Source organism: Mirounga leonina, unplaced genomic scaffold (genome assembly GCF_011800145.1).
Source record: "Mirounga leonina isolate KUSES-001 unplaced genomic scaffold, KU_Mleo_1.0 Mir_454, whole genome shotgun sequence".
In the NCBI taxonomy this organism is placed as follows: Eukaryota; Metazoa; Chordata; class Mammalia; order Carnivora; family Phocidae; genus Mirounga; species Mirounga leonina.
In genome coordinates, this window is record NW_023270763.1 from 18180240 (window position 1) to 18195190 (window position 14951).

General features: G+C 52.0%; 1 protein-coding gene across 4 annotated transcripts in view; it reads right to left on the bottom strand.

Moving 5' to 3' along the window:
- KATNIP (katanin interacting protein) overlaps positions 1 to 14951 on the bottom strand; it is a 184418-nt gene that overhangs the window by 79169 nt on the left and 90298 nt on the right. For all 4 annotated transcript variants that reach the window (XM_034989016.1, XM_034989018.1, XM_034989019.1 and 1 more), the window contains 2 exons: positions 10733 to 11000; positions 4967 to 5098 (listed from right to left, as the gene is read on the bottom strand). In XM_034989016.1, the coding sequence (XP_034844907.1) occupies positions 4967 to 5098; positions 10733 to 11000 (400 nt within the window). The remainder of the gene's footprint in view (positions 1 to 4966; positions 5099 to 10732; positions 11001 to 14951) is intronic.

Below are 14951 nucleotides of genomic sequence, written 5' to 3' on the forward strand. Positions count from 1 at the left end.
GAGGGACAACGCACTCAGTGGGGTGGTTAAGAAAAGACTCTGCAGTCAGGTTTTCAAACACTGCTTTCACCACTCACTGGCTGTGTGACTTTGGGGAGATTCCTCAACCTCTCTGTGCCTTGGTTTCCTCGGTATTACGGTTGTTGCTAATGGCAGTGTCTAGTGCATGGAGTGGTTTAGATGATTAAATGCAAGATTACATGTGTGGTATAAAACACAGCTTTTTTGGGTCAGTGCTTTGTAAGTGTGGGCTCTTCATTTTATTACCCAGACATGGAAACTCTGGTGATCGTGGCATGCACATGAAGGAGGGAAGTCCCAGTGAGCCCAGTGGGATGGCTGGGAAGGTTGCTTGATCACCACAGTCCTGCTCCCACTCTACCAGGAGCTCTGGAAGGCTTCCTGCACACTACTCTGGGTTTCATTTCTTTCAATAACTCATTTTGGAGGAACTTTCTGGAAACGCTTTTTAATTTTTTCATGAAGGGTGAACACCAGCAGTATATACCGAGCAGCGGTTAGTGGAGCTGGTTTGGGTGTTGAAGAAATACCACCACCCGGGATTGCCACCTGCACTCTCCACTTGCTGTTGGGGCTCTGAGAGTTGACCCGGCCTTCATCTTGTCCCCTGGACCCTTCTCTCTCTCTCCTTCCAGCTTCTTCCGACCAAAGCGGATGGATCCAAAATTCACCAGGTTTTTCTGACATCTTACAACTTACTCTTTACCCCATAGACTATATCTTTAATTATCTTTTTACATACATGACATCTCAAACCCTATCAGCTGCTGTGACTTTGACATGCCCTTGTCGACATATCACTTCCACAGTGATTCCCTTCCTACATCTACCTTCCTTGGGCTCCATGCGGGTGACTTTCCAGGCTCTGGCTTTTGCCAACAAGTCCCAGGAACCAGTTTGGTCCTAGCTCTATCTACCGGATTTTGGCTTTTCGTGTTGGTGAATGCAGACAACTCCACCAACCGCAGGCTCTGTCTGTCTGGTTGCATGTCCAGGTTATTCCCCGCTGCAGCAGGCCACAGATCAGACCCCACTCTCCCTGCAGTGGGCTTAGCACTGAACATGACCTGTCTGGACACACCCCAGCTCCAGGCACCTGGCTTGCTTGGGTCTCCTTCGCTAGTGGCACAGATTCAGGGCCTGCCCCAGACAAGTGACAAGCCAGGGATCCCCCGTCATTGCTGAGTCTCTTTGACTCTCCTGCCCTATCATGGTGGGCTCCCCATTGCCCAGCTTCTTGCCCCTGGCCGTTCAGGATAAGTCACAACTAGTCTCATCACCAAGCCCGACTGCTATCAGGAATCCAGCCACTGGTAAAACTCAGAGACCGAGTTACCACCTTCTGCATTCTGCAACGGGCTCTTCCCTGGTCACCCACATCCACCATGGCTCCCAACAGGCCACATTCCACATGGCAGCCAGAGGGACCTTGTTCCAATGTAAAGTAGGTCATGGCAACCTCTGCTCACCTCTGTGACCCTATCTCAGCTGCCCTCCCCTCAGCAGCTATGCTCTGGCCTCCAGCTTTCTTTCTGATTCTTGAGCCAACTGAGCAGCTCTTTCCTACCTCAGGGCCTTTGCATAGGCTTTTCCCTCTGCAAACGGAACCTTTGACCTCACCAGGTCTGAGCTCACGTCGCCCCTCCTCAGGGAGGCCTCCTCTAAGCACACTGCCCAGGCAGTACCCCGTTGCTGTCTCGGGGGTAGGTGTCACCACCCCATCTTCGTATTTGTTATCTATCCCTGCCCACTGAAATATAAACACCAAGAGACGAGGAACAGTGTGCCGCTCACTGGATCACCAGAGCCTGGACCAGGGCCAGCACGTGGTAGGTGCTCCATGATAATCCTTATACATAGCCTTTAAGGTAGGTCCAGGGATTGTCCCCATGTCACAGCTGAGAAGCTGAGGCCCAGAGCAGGTGAGGTCAAAGGAGACAGCAAATGACCTGTTGCCTTGCCTGGAACAGCATCCAGGACTGGACTGGGCTGGACTGGGCCATGCCCTGACTGCAGCCCCGGGCCAGGATCCTGTGGCCCAGCCTCCCCGGCTGGCCCTGCCCATGGGCCAGGCCACATCCCCAGGATGCTCACTGCCGGCCCCAATGGCTCCCCCAGTCCCCCACCCCCCTACCCCAGGGCTCCCCATACTGGACTGAAAACCCGCGCCGTAACACTGCCCGAGTCACCACCAGGCTTGTCAGGGCCAGCACCCCCACCCCGGTGCCTCCAAAGCCGCCTCTGTGACCAGCCAGCCCTGGGGAGAAGCAGCCGGGCCCGGCACCCCAGAGCGTGGGCCTTGGAGCCTGGGTGTGAATCCTGGCTTCGCCGTCCTGCCTGTTAACTCTCGGCGGGTAACTTCCGTGTCCTCAACGTTGGTTTCCTCATCTGTGAAATGGGAGAAGGGGGCAGCGGTATCCACAGGGATCTCCTGGATTTTGCTGCCTGGCGCCCACTGTCTCTGCTGACAGCACCCCTATCTCCTTCCCGGAAGCACCCCTGACTTAAGCCGGGAATAACAGCAGCTCTGAGGCTTTGCTGGAATTGGTGTGGACGGTGCCAGCTGACCCAGCCGAGCACCTGCTCTGAGCCAGGTGATCCTCTCTCCAGCCCTTTTATCCTGATAGCACCCCTCGGATGAGGATATTGTTCTTATCCCTGCTGGGCAGATGAACGAATGAGGCCCAGAGAGGTTAAGTAACTTGCCTGAGCTCACAGAGCTAGTAGGTGCATGGGCAGGACTTACAGCAGGTGGTCAGGCTTGCTTTCTGCCAGGGCGGCTGGGCTGGGGGCTGCAAGCCCAGGGCCACGGGTGCCCGTCCCCCCACCCCTAAGAGCCTGCTTAAGAACAAAGGGCACAGAGACTGTTGGAGTGGGAGATGGGCAGAGGAAGACTGCTGATTTTAATCACTGGATCCAGCTGTGCCTAAGATCCCACCACCTAAACTTTTTAGTTACATGGGTTAATTCGGACTCTTTCCCTTAAAGGCACTTTTTAAAAATCACTTGCTACCTAGGGCCCCTGGGTGGCTCAGTCGGTTAAGCATCTGCTTTTGGCTCAGGTCATGATCCTGGGATTGAGCCCGGCATCGGGTTCCCTGCTCAGAGCGGAGCCTGCTTCTCCTGCTCCCTCCGTCCCTCCTCCTCCACTTGTGTTCTTGAACACTCTGCTCTCTCTCTCTCTCAAATAAATAATCTTAAAAAAATAAATAAATAAAATCACTTGCTACCTAAAATTCGTGTGTCCTTTCCTTCAGTTGGAGTTTGGGTTGTGGTAAGAATTAATCAGATAATGCCCGGGTGCTGCCCTGCCCACAGCCCGTCAGCCAAACCTCTGCCCGTAGCTCTGGCTCTGGGCTCCACTGGCACCAGGGAGGGGTATGGAAGAGCCTAGTTCCCTTGCCCTGGGGTGGGGAGCAGAGGACACACACTTGTGCTCAGCACCGGCCCCCAGAACGCCCCAGCCAGGAGGCGCTCTGCTTGCCCATGAACTTGCTTGGTGATAAAGTTCTTTGCTGCTGCTGACCAGGGACCGCCTCCCAAATAAAGGACTCGTTCTCAAATCCTTACCTCGGAGCCCGAGGCTGGGGGATTCCAGAGACAACGTTTACACAGCTAGAGCTAGCGCTCGGTAAATGATGGCTGATTCTGCTACTTCTCCTTCCATCTGCCTTTGAGCCCAGGCCTCAGTCCCTCCAGCTCCCAGGAGACACGGGTGGGATGCCAGCCACGGAGGTCAGGGCCCCTGGCTCCGACGGACTGCTTGTCTAACAAGGCTGGCTGGCTGGGGCTGGATATTTGCCCAGGACACCCCAGGCTTCCAAATTCTTGGGATAGCAGGATGCCTTGAACTCTCTGAGGTGCTTTGTTTTGGGGGGGCAAACCCAGAAGCAAGTGGCTTCCCCAGGCACACTCTGCCCCTGGATCTGACCCAGGGCCTGAGGCTGCAAGGATTCACCGACAGCCTCCAGTGCGTGTAGTCTGCTGATCAGGACACAGCATGGAGTCTCTCCACCAGGGTTTGGGGCCTACATCGGCCACTTTCCAGCCACGTGAGTCACCTGCTCTGGACCGCAGCTCCTCATCTGTGAAATGGGGACAATCCCTGGACCTACCTCAAAGGCTATGTATAAGGATTATCATTTACTTATAAATGAGAGGACTAAAAGCTGACAGCGGTGGCCGGCTCACGGTAAGTAATCAACGTAACGTCTCGTTTCATTAGAAGAGCAACAGACCGACTTCACCATCAACTCTTGTACTTTTAGAATGTAGTACCATTTGCATGCAACATTATCCATATTAAGTAAACAAATTAATTTAAGAGTAAAAACAAAATTAAAAAGTAAAACCAAAACTAAAATAGGTTTTCAATTATAACCACATCTTGGTTGCAGTATGAGAAAGGCACCGTGATGGTTGATGTCATGTGTCCATTTGACTGGGCCACAGGGAGTCCAGATATTTGGTTAAACACTATTCTGGGTGTTTCCAAGAGGTGTATTTGGATGAGATTAACATTTTCATTGGCGAGTAAAGCAGATTACCATCTGGAATGTGGGTGGGCCTCATCCAATCAGTTGAAGGACTGAATAGAACAAAAAGACTGACCCTCTCTCAATGAGAGAATTCTCCAGAAGACTACCTCTGGACTTCCTCTGCAACATTGGCCCTTCCAGTATGTATGGCCTTCGTACTGGAACACTGGCTCTTTCTGGGTCTCCAACCTGCTGATCCAGCCTGTAGACTGGAATTACACACACACACACACACACACACACACTTCTATTGGTTCTGTTTCTCTGGAGACCTTGACTAACAATACATTTGTGAAAGGTGAGCTTAGGCCTTGACGAAGAGGGTAACAAGCAAGGACTCCTCCATCACAGCATCCCACTGGGAGGGACCCAGCCCAGCCCTGCTCAAGGGCCGCCAGAACTCTTACTTGAGCATGTCTTCTCCTGGTCTGGGAACACAGCAGAGGACTGGGGGTTCAAGTTCAGTTCGGGTCTGCTGGGAATGAAAACCTCAGCGTTGTCCTTCCGCTTAGCAGACAAATTCCTTTCCTTTTTATTACCTGTAGGAAAACGAGGGTTTAGATGTCAGACACGGAATGCCAGCAAATTTGGGGCATGCTGCTTAGGTATCTGTCGGTTCGTTCACTTATTCATTCAACAAATATTTGTTGAACCCCTACTCGTGCCAGGCACCATGCTAGTTTGGGATCAGAGATGTGAATAACGCAGCACACTTTGGCAAACAAATGAAATATTCTACGATATGTACAGGTTTTCAGATGTTAACATTTCTGAGCAGGGTGGAGTCTTCCATTGCTGAGGTTCTGGGTTTAACTGGCAGTGTGGTACATAAAATAATGTGCCACCAAGGACATCTTGGGGTAGAAAGAGTAGGGTAAAACACTTGCTGCCCCTGAGGCATTCACAGCCTAGCCGAGGAAAAGATGGTGGAAGGGCTAAGAGGGGAGGGCTGAGATGGAAGAAGGTTCCAGTACCAGGGGCATGGAGGAGCATGCAGCCTGAAGGATGTAGCTGGTGGGAGTGCAGGAGACAGTGTGGAGGGCCCTTACAGGTGACCAGGATGTTACCAGAGGCACCAAGATGAGGCATTCCAGACACAGGGAACAGCATGTACGAAGGCTTGACAGCTGGAAGGTTATGTGGCAGGTGAGCGGCTGGGACCCGAGGGGGTGACTGGAGCCAGACAGTGAAGGGCCCGCAGGCTATGCTGTCGAGTCGACATCTCCCGAAGTGGGGTGCCTGGACCACGGGTGGAACGGGAGACGACGCTAGATGCCATGTGGGCAAATGGTTTTTAAGCAGTTACATAACTGAATGTGCATGGAAAAACATGTAACCGGCCCATCGAACCCTTGACTTCACGGACAGTATTGCTTAGAACAATCCTAGAATTATTAAAGAAAAGAAAGAGAAAGAAAGGGCAGTGGGGAGAGAAATTGAGAGAGAGGGAGAAAAAAAAAGAAAGGTGTTTGTTTAAACAACAGCTAAGAAATAGCACAGGAGGTTTGTGGAGGTGGCAAAAAAAAAAAAAAAATGTGACTTCAGAAGGTTTGCAAATGGCTCAAGCACAGGAAAAATGGCACGAGGGCTCTGGCCAGCACAGGTTTAAGAGCAGGAGGGGGACACGCTCAGGACCGCCAGGCCGAAGAGCAGCCCTGCTGGCAGCGAGGCTGGGGTGGCTAAGCAGAATGGACTCTGCAGGCAGGGAGAACGGTGAAGGTCACTGCGTGCAGACCTCCTGGCCCGGCAAGGCAGCAACCCCGGGAGCCACCTGCTGGGAGAGCAATGGGAAAGGACTTCCAGCAGAACAATCCTGGGGGCCTCTGGGGGGCCCAGAGGAGAGGGAATCCCAGAATCCAGGGCTCTGTGGGATTCTTGGGAGCTCAGGACGGAGGCTGGGGGCTTATGTGGGGTCAGACTTGCACCAACCTCTCCACCATCCCCTCTTGGCTTTACAAAGGACGTGCGTGTATTTCTCTATATACTTCCTGAAGCAGCTGCTCCCTGGCTGGCCTGAAATGCAGGACCCAAGGGATGACATCCAGGACCCGCTATGTCCAATGGGACAAGACAGAGAATGGAGGGGGGCAAATGACCACAAGACTGGCTCCCTACGTGCTGAAAATCTGCTGCTGCTACAAAGAGTGACAACCAGCACCGACGGGGTTTGACCTCCGGAGCGCTCCGGCGCTGGCTCAGGTCCCTGGCCCACCCCGTCTCAGTCACCTCCCCAGCCATCCCAGGGGGCAAGTGGGAGGCTGAATAATGGCCCGCCCAAAGACTGCCTACCACAAAGTCACAAGGCAGTGGGGAATCCCCAGTGCTCATCAGCTAACCTTAAACCAGGGAGATTATCTTGGATTATCCCAGTGGATCCAGTGTAATCCACAAAGGTCCTTAAAAGTGGAAGAGGGTCAGAGTTTCAGTTTGGGATGATGAGGAAGTTTTGGAGATGGATTATTGTGATGGTTACACAGTGGCTCGACTGCACTTAGTAACACCAAGCAGCGCTCTTAAACAATGGTGAAAATGGTAAAATACAACAGGTGTACTTGACCGAAATAAAACACACCCACGCATGTGCAGAGGGAGGAGGGAGGCAGAAGGAGGGCCAGAGGGTGAGGGGACTCTGGGAGAAAGGCGCAGAGAGGCCCAAGGTTGCTGGCTCTGAAGGTGGAGGGAGGGGCCGTGAGCCAAGGAATGGGGAAACCTCTAGAAGCTGGAAAAGGTGAGAGAAATCTTCCCCTAGAGCCTCCAGAAGGATCACAGCCCTGCTGACACTCTGAGTTTAGCCCAGTGAGCCTCGCGTCCCACCTCTGGCCTGCAGAACCGTAAGATAATAAATGTATGCTGTTTTAAGTCACCGAGTTGTCATCATTTGTTATAGCAGCAACAGAAAACTAATACATACTGTTATAGAGTAGGGCTCTGAGTTTCAAGCTGTTGGTCTGAAGTCCCAGAGTTGAGATTTGACCAGGCCCGCCTGACCTGGAGCCCTGCCCTGAACCACCTTCTCTGCATCTACCTCCCCCTCCTCTGCATAAGATGGCCCTCCTTGTTTGCAAGTCTACACAAGGATATTTTCTAGGGCACCAAAGGATCCAGACCCTTACTGCTAGCCTAGAACCCTTGAGTCTTCATGGAAAGTGGCCTGGGATCACCTACCAGCCTCATCATGTACCACACTCCCCACATGCTCACTTGGCTCCAGCCACACTGGCCCTTTCCCTGTCCCTACCTACACCAAGCTCGCTCCCTCTTCGAGCCCTTTGCGCTTGCTACTCCCTGCCCCTGGGATGCTGTTCCCACAGCTGCTTCTTCTTCATTCCTGTCCCAGCTTCACCATCAGCTCCTGAGAAGGCTTCTCTGACCACTCTAGCTCCCAGGGTCCTTCTCTGAGCCCCGTCCCCCAACCAGTGTCCTGTTTTATAGTCTTCACGATATTTAAGACTCTTGGCGGTACCATTCCCTCCTCCTCCCTGAATTCCTTTTTTTTGAGCAAGCAAGCGAGCGATCGAGAGAGAGAGAGAGAGACAGAGACAGAGACAGAGCATGCACATGAGCGGGGGGGGGGGGGGGGGGGGGCAGGGGGAAGGGAGAGAATCTTAAGCAGGCTCCACACCCAGCATGGAGCCTGACTTGGGGTTCGATCTCACGACCCTGAGATCATGACCTGAGCTGAAATCAAGAGTCAGATGTTTAACCCACTGAGCCACCCAGGCGCCCCTCCTTGCATTACCTTCTGTCCTTCTTTGTGTCACTCACGCACTGGCCCTCACTCACAGGGAGAACACAGGGGATGTGACGGGAGATGGGGAGGTTGGGGAGGCTGGTGGCAGGAAGCCATCAAAGCGCAATCCAGCCACTCCCCTTCCTCCTCGGCAGGGCTGCCCTCAGGGCACAAGGCCATCTGCCACCACACTGATGCGATCAGTGGCCCAGCTCGGCCAGCATCTGGGGCCGGGGGTCTGCCTAGTTCAGAGGGGCAACACCGAGTAGCCAGCAAGCTGGCTCTTCTCAGTTGGAAAGGCGAACATTTGCTCTCCTATCAGATTCCCAAGCCCATCTCTCATTTGTTTCAATTAGGAGGGAAGACAGAGTGGGGTGGCGTTACTCACTGGTTCCTCAAAGCCCAGCCACTGCTTTGTAACTTGATCTGGTTTATGTACTCAGCCTAGTGATTAAGGGCCCAGGCTCTGGGCTCAGACTCCTGGCAAATTCAATCCCACTCTGCCCCTCCCTAGCTGTGTGACCTTGGGCAAGTTATCTGCCCTCTCTGTTCCCCGGGGTCCCCAGCTATGAAGCAAGGAGTTTGACAGGGCTTGCCTTGGCGTTGTGGTAAGGATTATAGATGCTAAGCCCTCGGAGTAGCGCTTGGTACATGTTAGTAAGAATTCAGTAAATGTTGGCAATTGTTATTATTTATTTATTATTATTTATTCAGCACGGTTCTGGGCCCTGGCAGAGCTCACAGGCCAGAGGGGGAGCAAGACAACCGGAATCCATGGCAAGACCAGTGCCATGATGATGCTCTGGGTGCAGAGGAGGTACCAACCTACCTGGCTGAGCTGGGAGGGCAAAGGAGGCTTCTTGCAGGAAGCCGCCCCTAAGCTGAGTCTTGAGGGGAAAGCAGGGAGCCAGGTTTCAGGGTTCAGAGTGGAGAGGAGAGGAGATGTGGGCACCTGGACAGAGGGAACAGCCCAAGCGAAGGTTTGAAGGCGAGAGAACACAGCGCGAGCACGTCTGAGGGACAAATGTTCTCTTCTCTGGGGGCATTGACCACCAGGTGTGCAGTTTCCAGGGCTGCCTGTTATTATATCCCGCCCCACCCCCTTTCCCCCAAATTCGTATGTTCAAGTCTAATCCCCAGTACCTCAGAATGTGACTGTATTTGGAGACAGGGTCTCTAAAGAGGTAATTAGGGTAAAAGGAGTCAATTAGGGTGGGCACTAATCCAGTCTGCCAGGTGTCCTTGTGAGAAGAGGAGATTAGAACACACAGACCCACACAGATGGAAGACACCCAGGGACAAGCCACGGAGAGAGGCCCAAGAAGAAAACAACCTGCTAACACCCCAACCTTGGACTTGCAGCCTCTGGAACTAGAAGGAAATACATTCCCATTGCTGTTGAAGCTCTCCCCTAGTCTGTGGTACTTTGTTACACAGCCTGAGCAGACTAATACACTCAGCCTGATTTCAGACATTCCCTCATTTCTCTTCCCTTGGGCTCAGTCATGCTTCCCAGCTGGTTGGCCTCGATATTTGGTTCAGAAAGTATGGCACATACCTCTTTGAGGAGGATGTGCTTGGAACGGAGAGGGAAGGGCAGGCAGAGACCAAGCCAACCCAGGACTGGGCATGGGGACTGTGGCAGGTTGGCCCCTCCCTGCCCCTCCTCAATTGCTTTCTTTACTCTCCTTTCCAGGGTCTTTTCTGGAAAACCTCCTCTGGCGGACAGCTGCTATTTCTGCCTGCCCAGCACACTTTCCTTCTTCTTCAGATTCACCTCGATTTTTCCTTTGGAAACTACTATCAGTCCATGTGGTTTGGGCGGCAATAACCACACTCAGAGCCTTATGGGCTGGACCATGTCAATCAGAGCCACAGTGACAAGTTCTGAGATGTGACCCAGTGTGGGTTCAAGAGCCAGGCCTGGGACCTTTGCTGGAGCTTTGAGGAAGAAAAATCCACTTTCTGATGGAGGCATAAAGCCAATGTCTCAATTGTGTCTGTATGTGGAGAGCCCACCTGTGAATGGGTCTTGTACCAATGTCTTGTACCAAGACAAAGGAAGGCAGAGATAAGAGAGAAGGGAAGGAGAAGGGAAGGGGAGAGTCCTTGACAGTTCCTCAGTTATCCAAGCCATTATAGTCCCTTTTGCTTAAGCCAGATGTATTAGCCAGTTGGCATGCAGATCCTGCTACACATCCTACAAGGCACAGGATAGACCCCCCAAACCATCCACCAGACACCTACCATCTGAAATTTCCGGGTCATCTGTAGGTCTTTGGAAGCCTTGGCTTCTCACAATCAGCAGAGACCTGACATATCTCCCTGGCCTGTGGGACGGTCTCTCCAAAGCTGAACCCCAAGCCCTGCTAGAAATTCAAGTCCTGTTCTTAGACCCAGACACACCAAAGGCAAAGACATGCCCACATAAGACAGGACTCACTCTTGGAAGCTGGGTTAAATTCCAGCACCACGAGGGGGTCTGGGCCCTGGGGAGGGTGCCCTTTCATCTCCTGGTCCTCGGGAACATCCTTCTGCACGGAGTCCCCACTGCAAAGAGGGGGGTCCTCTCTGGGGTGGCCCACCGGCACCTGCTCCTCGGGCTCGGGCTCAGAGAGTACCTCTTCTTCGATAGAGTCATACTCATCACTGGAACAATCTCTTTGTTTCCTCTGTAGATTTACACTAAGTTCCAGGCTTTTTCTTAGCTCCTGCCAAAAGTCAGGAAGAGAAGCAAAAAATGAAATATGTTACTTTGAGAAAAACTCCTCTGAAAATAGATCATTAAAACCAAGGAACTATTCCCGGCAAACGAACATTTACCAAGATCACCTCGACACATGGGGTTGTCATCGCTTTGAAGACGAGAAAACAAAGACAGGGACAAAGGAGCAACTCTCTAGCAGAGTGGTATTTATAGTATGAACTGTGGCCACACAACTGGGATGTCACTAAGAGTGTGTGTGTGTGTGTGTGCACGCGTCTGTGTGTTACAGATGTTTTGGTCTGGGGGCTCGTTTAAACAGATCATGGGGTCCCACCACCCAGAGTTTCTGATTCAGGGGGTCCTGGACAAGGCTTGACAATGCGCACTTCTAACAAGGTGATGTTAATGCTGCTGGTCCAGGGACCCCACTCTGAATATGAAATCCCAAAGGCCTCCAAATGCCCTTGAAATTCCAGATGGTACAATGTCTGGCAGATAGTTGTGGGGGGAAGCTGTCCTATGTATCGAAGGATGTTTAGAAGCACCTAAGATGTCATAAGATTTAGCACTTAACCAGAGCTGCTTGATAATTTTTTTTCAATCTGTGTTTCATCTCCATGAGATAGATTTACAATCTGAAGGACAGGCATTAAGATCTACACTTGGAGTGACCAGAAAATTAATCACTGAAGCCAGGACACTTTTGAAAGGGAAAATGGGCACTAGTCTGTTTACCCTGGGACAAGAAAATGCCAACTGGACTACCTGGGCAAGCCAGTGTGTTTGGTCAGCCTAGCTATACTTCTCCCACAGCTCGTGCTGCCTAACACAGCTCTGAGAAAATGAGAAGCAATCAATATCACTTGCTTGATATTGGTGGTTGACCAGTAAACTTGACAGTTGCCGTGCTGTCCGTGTCCTAACCCCTGGACCTTATGAATCAGTGACAGCTCATGAAGAGCGGAGAGGCACTACAATACTTTGATCATTCTAGATAAATCGTCCTAAAAAAGACCTGATGGTAGAAATATGGATACCATAGGTGTTGGCCTGTGGGGGCTCAGGAAACAAGGAACATGTTATGGAAACTAGAGAGGGGATCCCATGATATAGTGGCAGGAGCTTAGCTGGGCTGTGCCTATCGTTCTGTGATAAATGGAACTTGGAACTGAGATCTGATGATTTGGGAAACGCTCAGCCGATCCAGTCGCAAAAGATGCTAACAAGCAGAGATTGGCGCTCAGAAGAGCGTGCTCTGGAGAGAAACCCGAGGCGTGGCTGCACAACCTTTGCTAGTACTTGAGAAGGATCCAAAGTTTAGAGAATTCAACCACATGGAGGGTTCTCTGAAGACACTAGACCTGGGACTCATGGATCCTCTTCGACATCCCAGCAGACGCCAGGCACAGAGATAAGATTATCCAGGAAAGATCCGAGAAGGAACCTCTTGTCTAATGGAGGGAATCCAAGAGGTGTACGTAGGAGACCACGTGATTTTTGAGGATGTCAAAAGTTGCCTGCTTGCACCAGAAAGGAGAGAGGAAGGACAAAATAAAAGAAGGCTGTCGTCCTCCCCAAATTCTACACTCAGGAAGCAGGATGGTACTCGGCTACGATCACGTGCCACCCTCCATGAGAGAGGAAGGATGCCTCCAAGGGTGGGGCCGTGGGCCCAGAGGCTGGAGCCCTGCCACAGAGGATTACTCCAAGGCCTTGAAACCCAATGGGCTTTGCCCAGTTGGGATTTCAAAACTGCTTGGGTTTGGTGTCTCCCTTTTCCTTTCATTTTGTCCCTGGTGTAATGGGAATGTCTGTCATCGTGACCCTGGGCCTGACCCACCATTGTACTTGGGAGCAGATAACTTGTCTTCTAGTTTCACGAGCCCGCAGATGGAGAGGCTTTTGCTCTCAGAGGGGTTCTACCTGGAGTCCTACCCAGACCTAATTCAGATGATGCAGATGATAAGATTTGGAAGTTTTGAGCAGGTGAGATACAGATGATATTCTGGACTTAATACCGTAACGGGTTGGGATATGGGGAAGCTTGGGATGGAATAGATGTGTTTTATATGTGGGATGGACATGGATCTTTGGGAGCGGAGGGCAGATTGCTGTTGGTGGAATGAATGGCCCCCAAAGATAGCCACGTTCTAAACCCTAGGACCTATGAATGTTACTGTACGTGCCAAAGGGTCTTTGCAGATGTGATTAAGGATCTTGAGATGGGAGAGATTAGCTTGGATTATCCAAGAGGGCCTAATGTGATCACCAGGGTCCTTGTAAGAGGGAGGCAGGAAGACGGGAGTCAGAGAGAGAAGATATAAAACCGGAAGCAGAGGTCAGGGAGGAGAAGAGATGCTACACTGCTGGTTTTGAAGGAGGAAAGAGCCACAAGCCAAGGAATGACAGCAGCTTCTAGAAGGTGGAAAAGAAAAGATGGATTCTCCTTTGGAACCTTCCTAAGGAACACAGGGCTGCTGACATCTTGATTTTAGACGACTGGAACTGAACTTGGCTTTCCTTCTTTCTTTTTTTTTTTTGTCAGAGAGAGAGAGAGAGAGCACAAGCAGAGGGAGAAGCAGGCTCTCCACGGAGCAGGGAGCCCGATGCGGGGCTCGATCCCAGGACCCCGGGATCACGACCTGAGCCGAAGACAGTCGCTTCACTGACTGGGCCACCTGGGCGCCCCTGAACTTGGATTTCTGACCGAGAAGCCACTAAGTTGTAGGTTGTCACAGCAGCAAGGGGACACTGTCTCTTCCAGCTCTTTCCCTCCCATCCTGCCTATGCCAAGTATCAGTGACACTGACCGAGTGAACAGAACGCTGCTGGGCACATGGGAGCTGCATGCCAAGTATCTGCCAAATGATGAAACTGTGCCAGGGATGAGGTGGTGGCTGGAAGCAGGAGGGGACAGCACCCACGTGCCTTGGAGGTGGTGGCATCATTGGGGTGACCCCTTTGCAAGTTACTTAAGTCCTCTGATCTGTCTTTGGCACCCAAAAAAAATGGGCTAACACACCCCTGCCTGACGGAATTGTTTTATTAAAGTAGTGCTCTGACCTGGGATGAGTTCGCCTCCCAGGGGACATTTGGCAATGACTTAGAGATGCTTTCGGTTACCACTAGTTGGGCGATTCCTTGCTGGGAGACTGTGGTCACTGTCCAGGAAATCCCGGTCAGTCCCAGGGCCCATGGTCATCCCTGCTGATGTCTACAGCAGAGTGGAGCCACCAACGACAGAGTGGATGCTTGACCCCATGGTCACCTGAACAGACTCCCTCCAGCCTCTTTGTCCCCTCTGCCACGTTGCAACCCCACAGTTTCAGTGACTGGAGTTTTGGGGCCCCCCCCAGATTGGAGTGCCTACAGCTTTTGAGCTGGTCTGACTTGTCCTCGTGATGAAGTGTCAGAATAGTGACAGGTGACCCTCGGCCACTGCTCCCTACTCCTTCTAGGTTGTCCACGCGTAAAAGAAAACTCCTTTGCATTCCGTGATGGTCCAACCATTGGGGGAGGAGGGGATGAGGTGATGGCTGCCATCACTAATTTATTCAGGCACGCAGGCGTGCTAAGGGCTGGGGTAATGGTGGGCAGTGAGATGGCGAAGCCTCAGATAATCGGGGCATAAAGAAAAAGAAATGGGGGGGGGCACCTGGGTGGCTCAGTCGTTGGGCGTCTGCCTTTGGCTCAGGTCATGATCCCAGGGTTCTGGGATCGAGTCCCACATCGGGCTCCCTGCTCGGCGGGAAGCCTGCTTCTCCCTCTCCCACTCCCCCTGCTTGTGTTCCTGCTCTCGCTGTGTCTCTCTCTGTCAAATAAATAAATAAAATCTTTAAAAAAAGAAAAAGAAAAAGAAACAGGGGCATTTCTGCTGTGGCCAGGACTGTGAAGGAAAGAGCCAGCCTGGATGATGCACAGACGGTGAGTGGGCTGAGAAGCCCCTGTTGGAAGC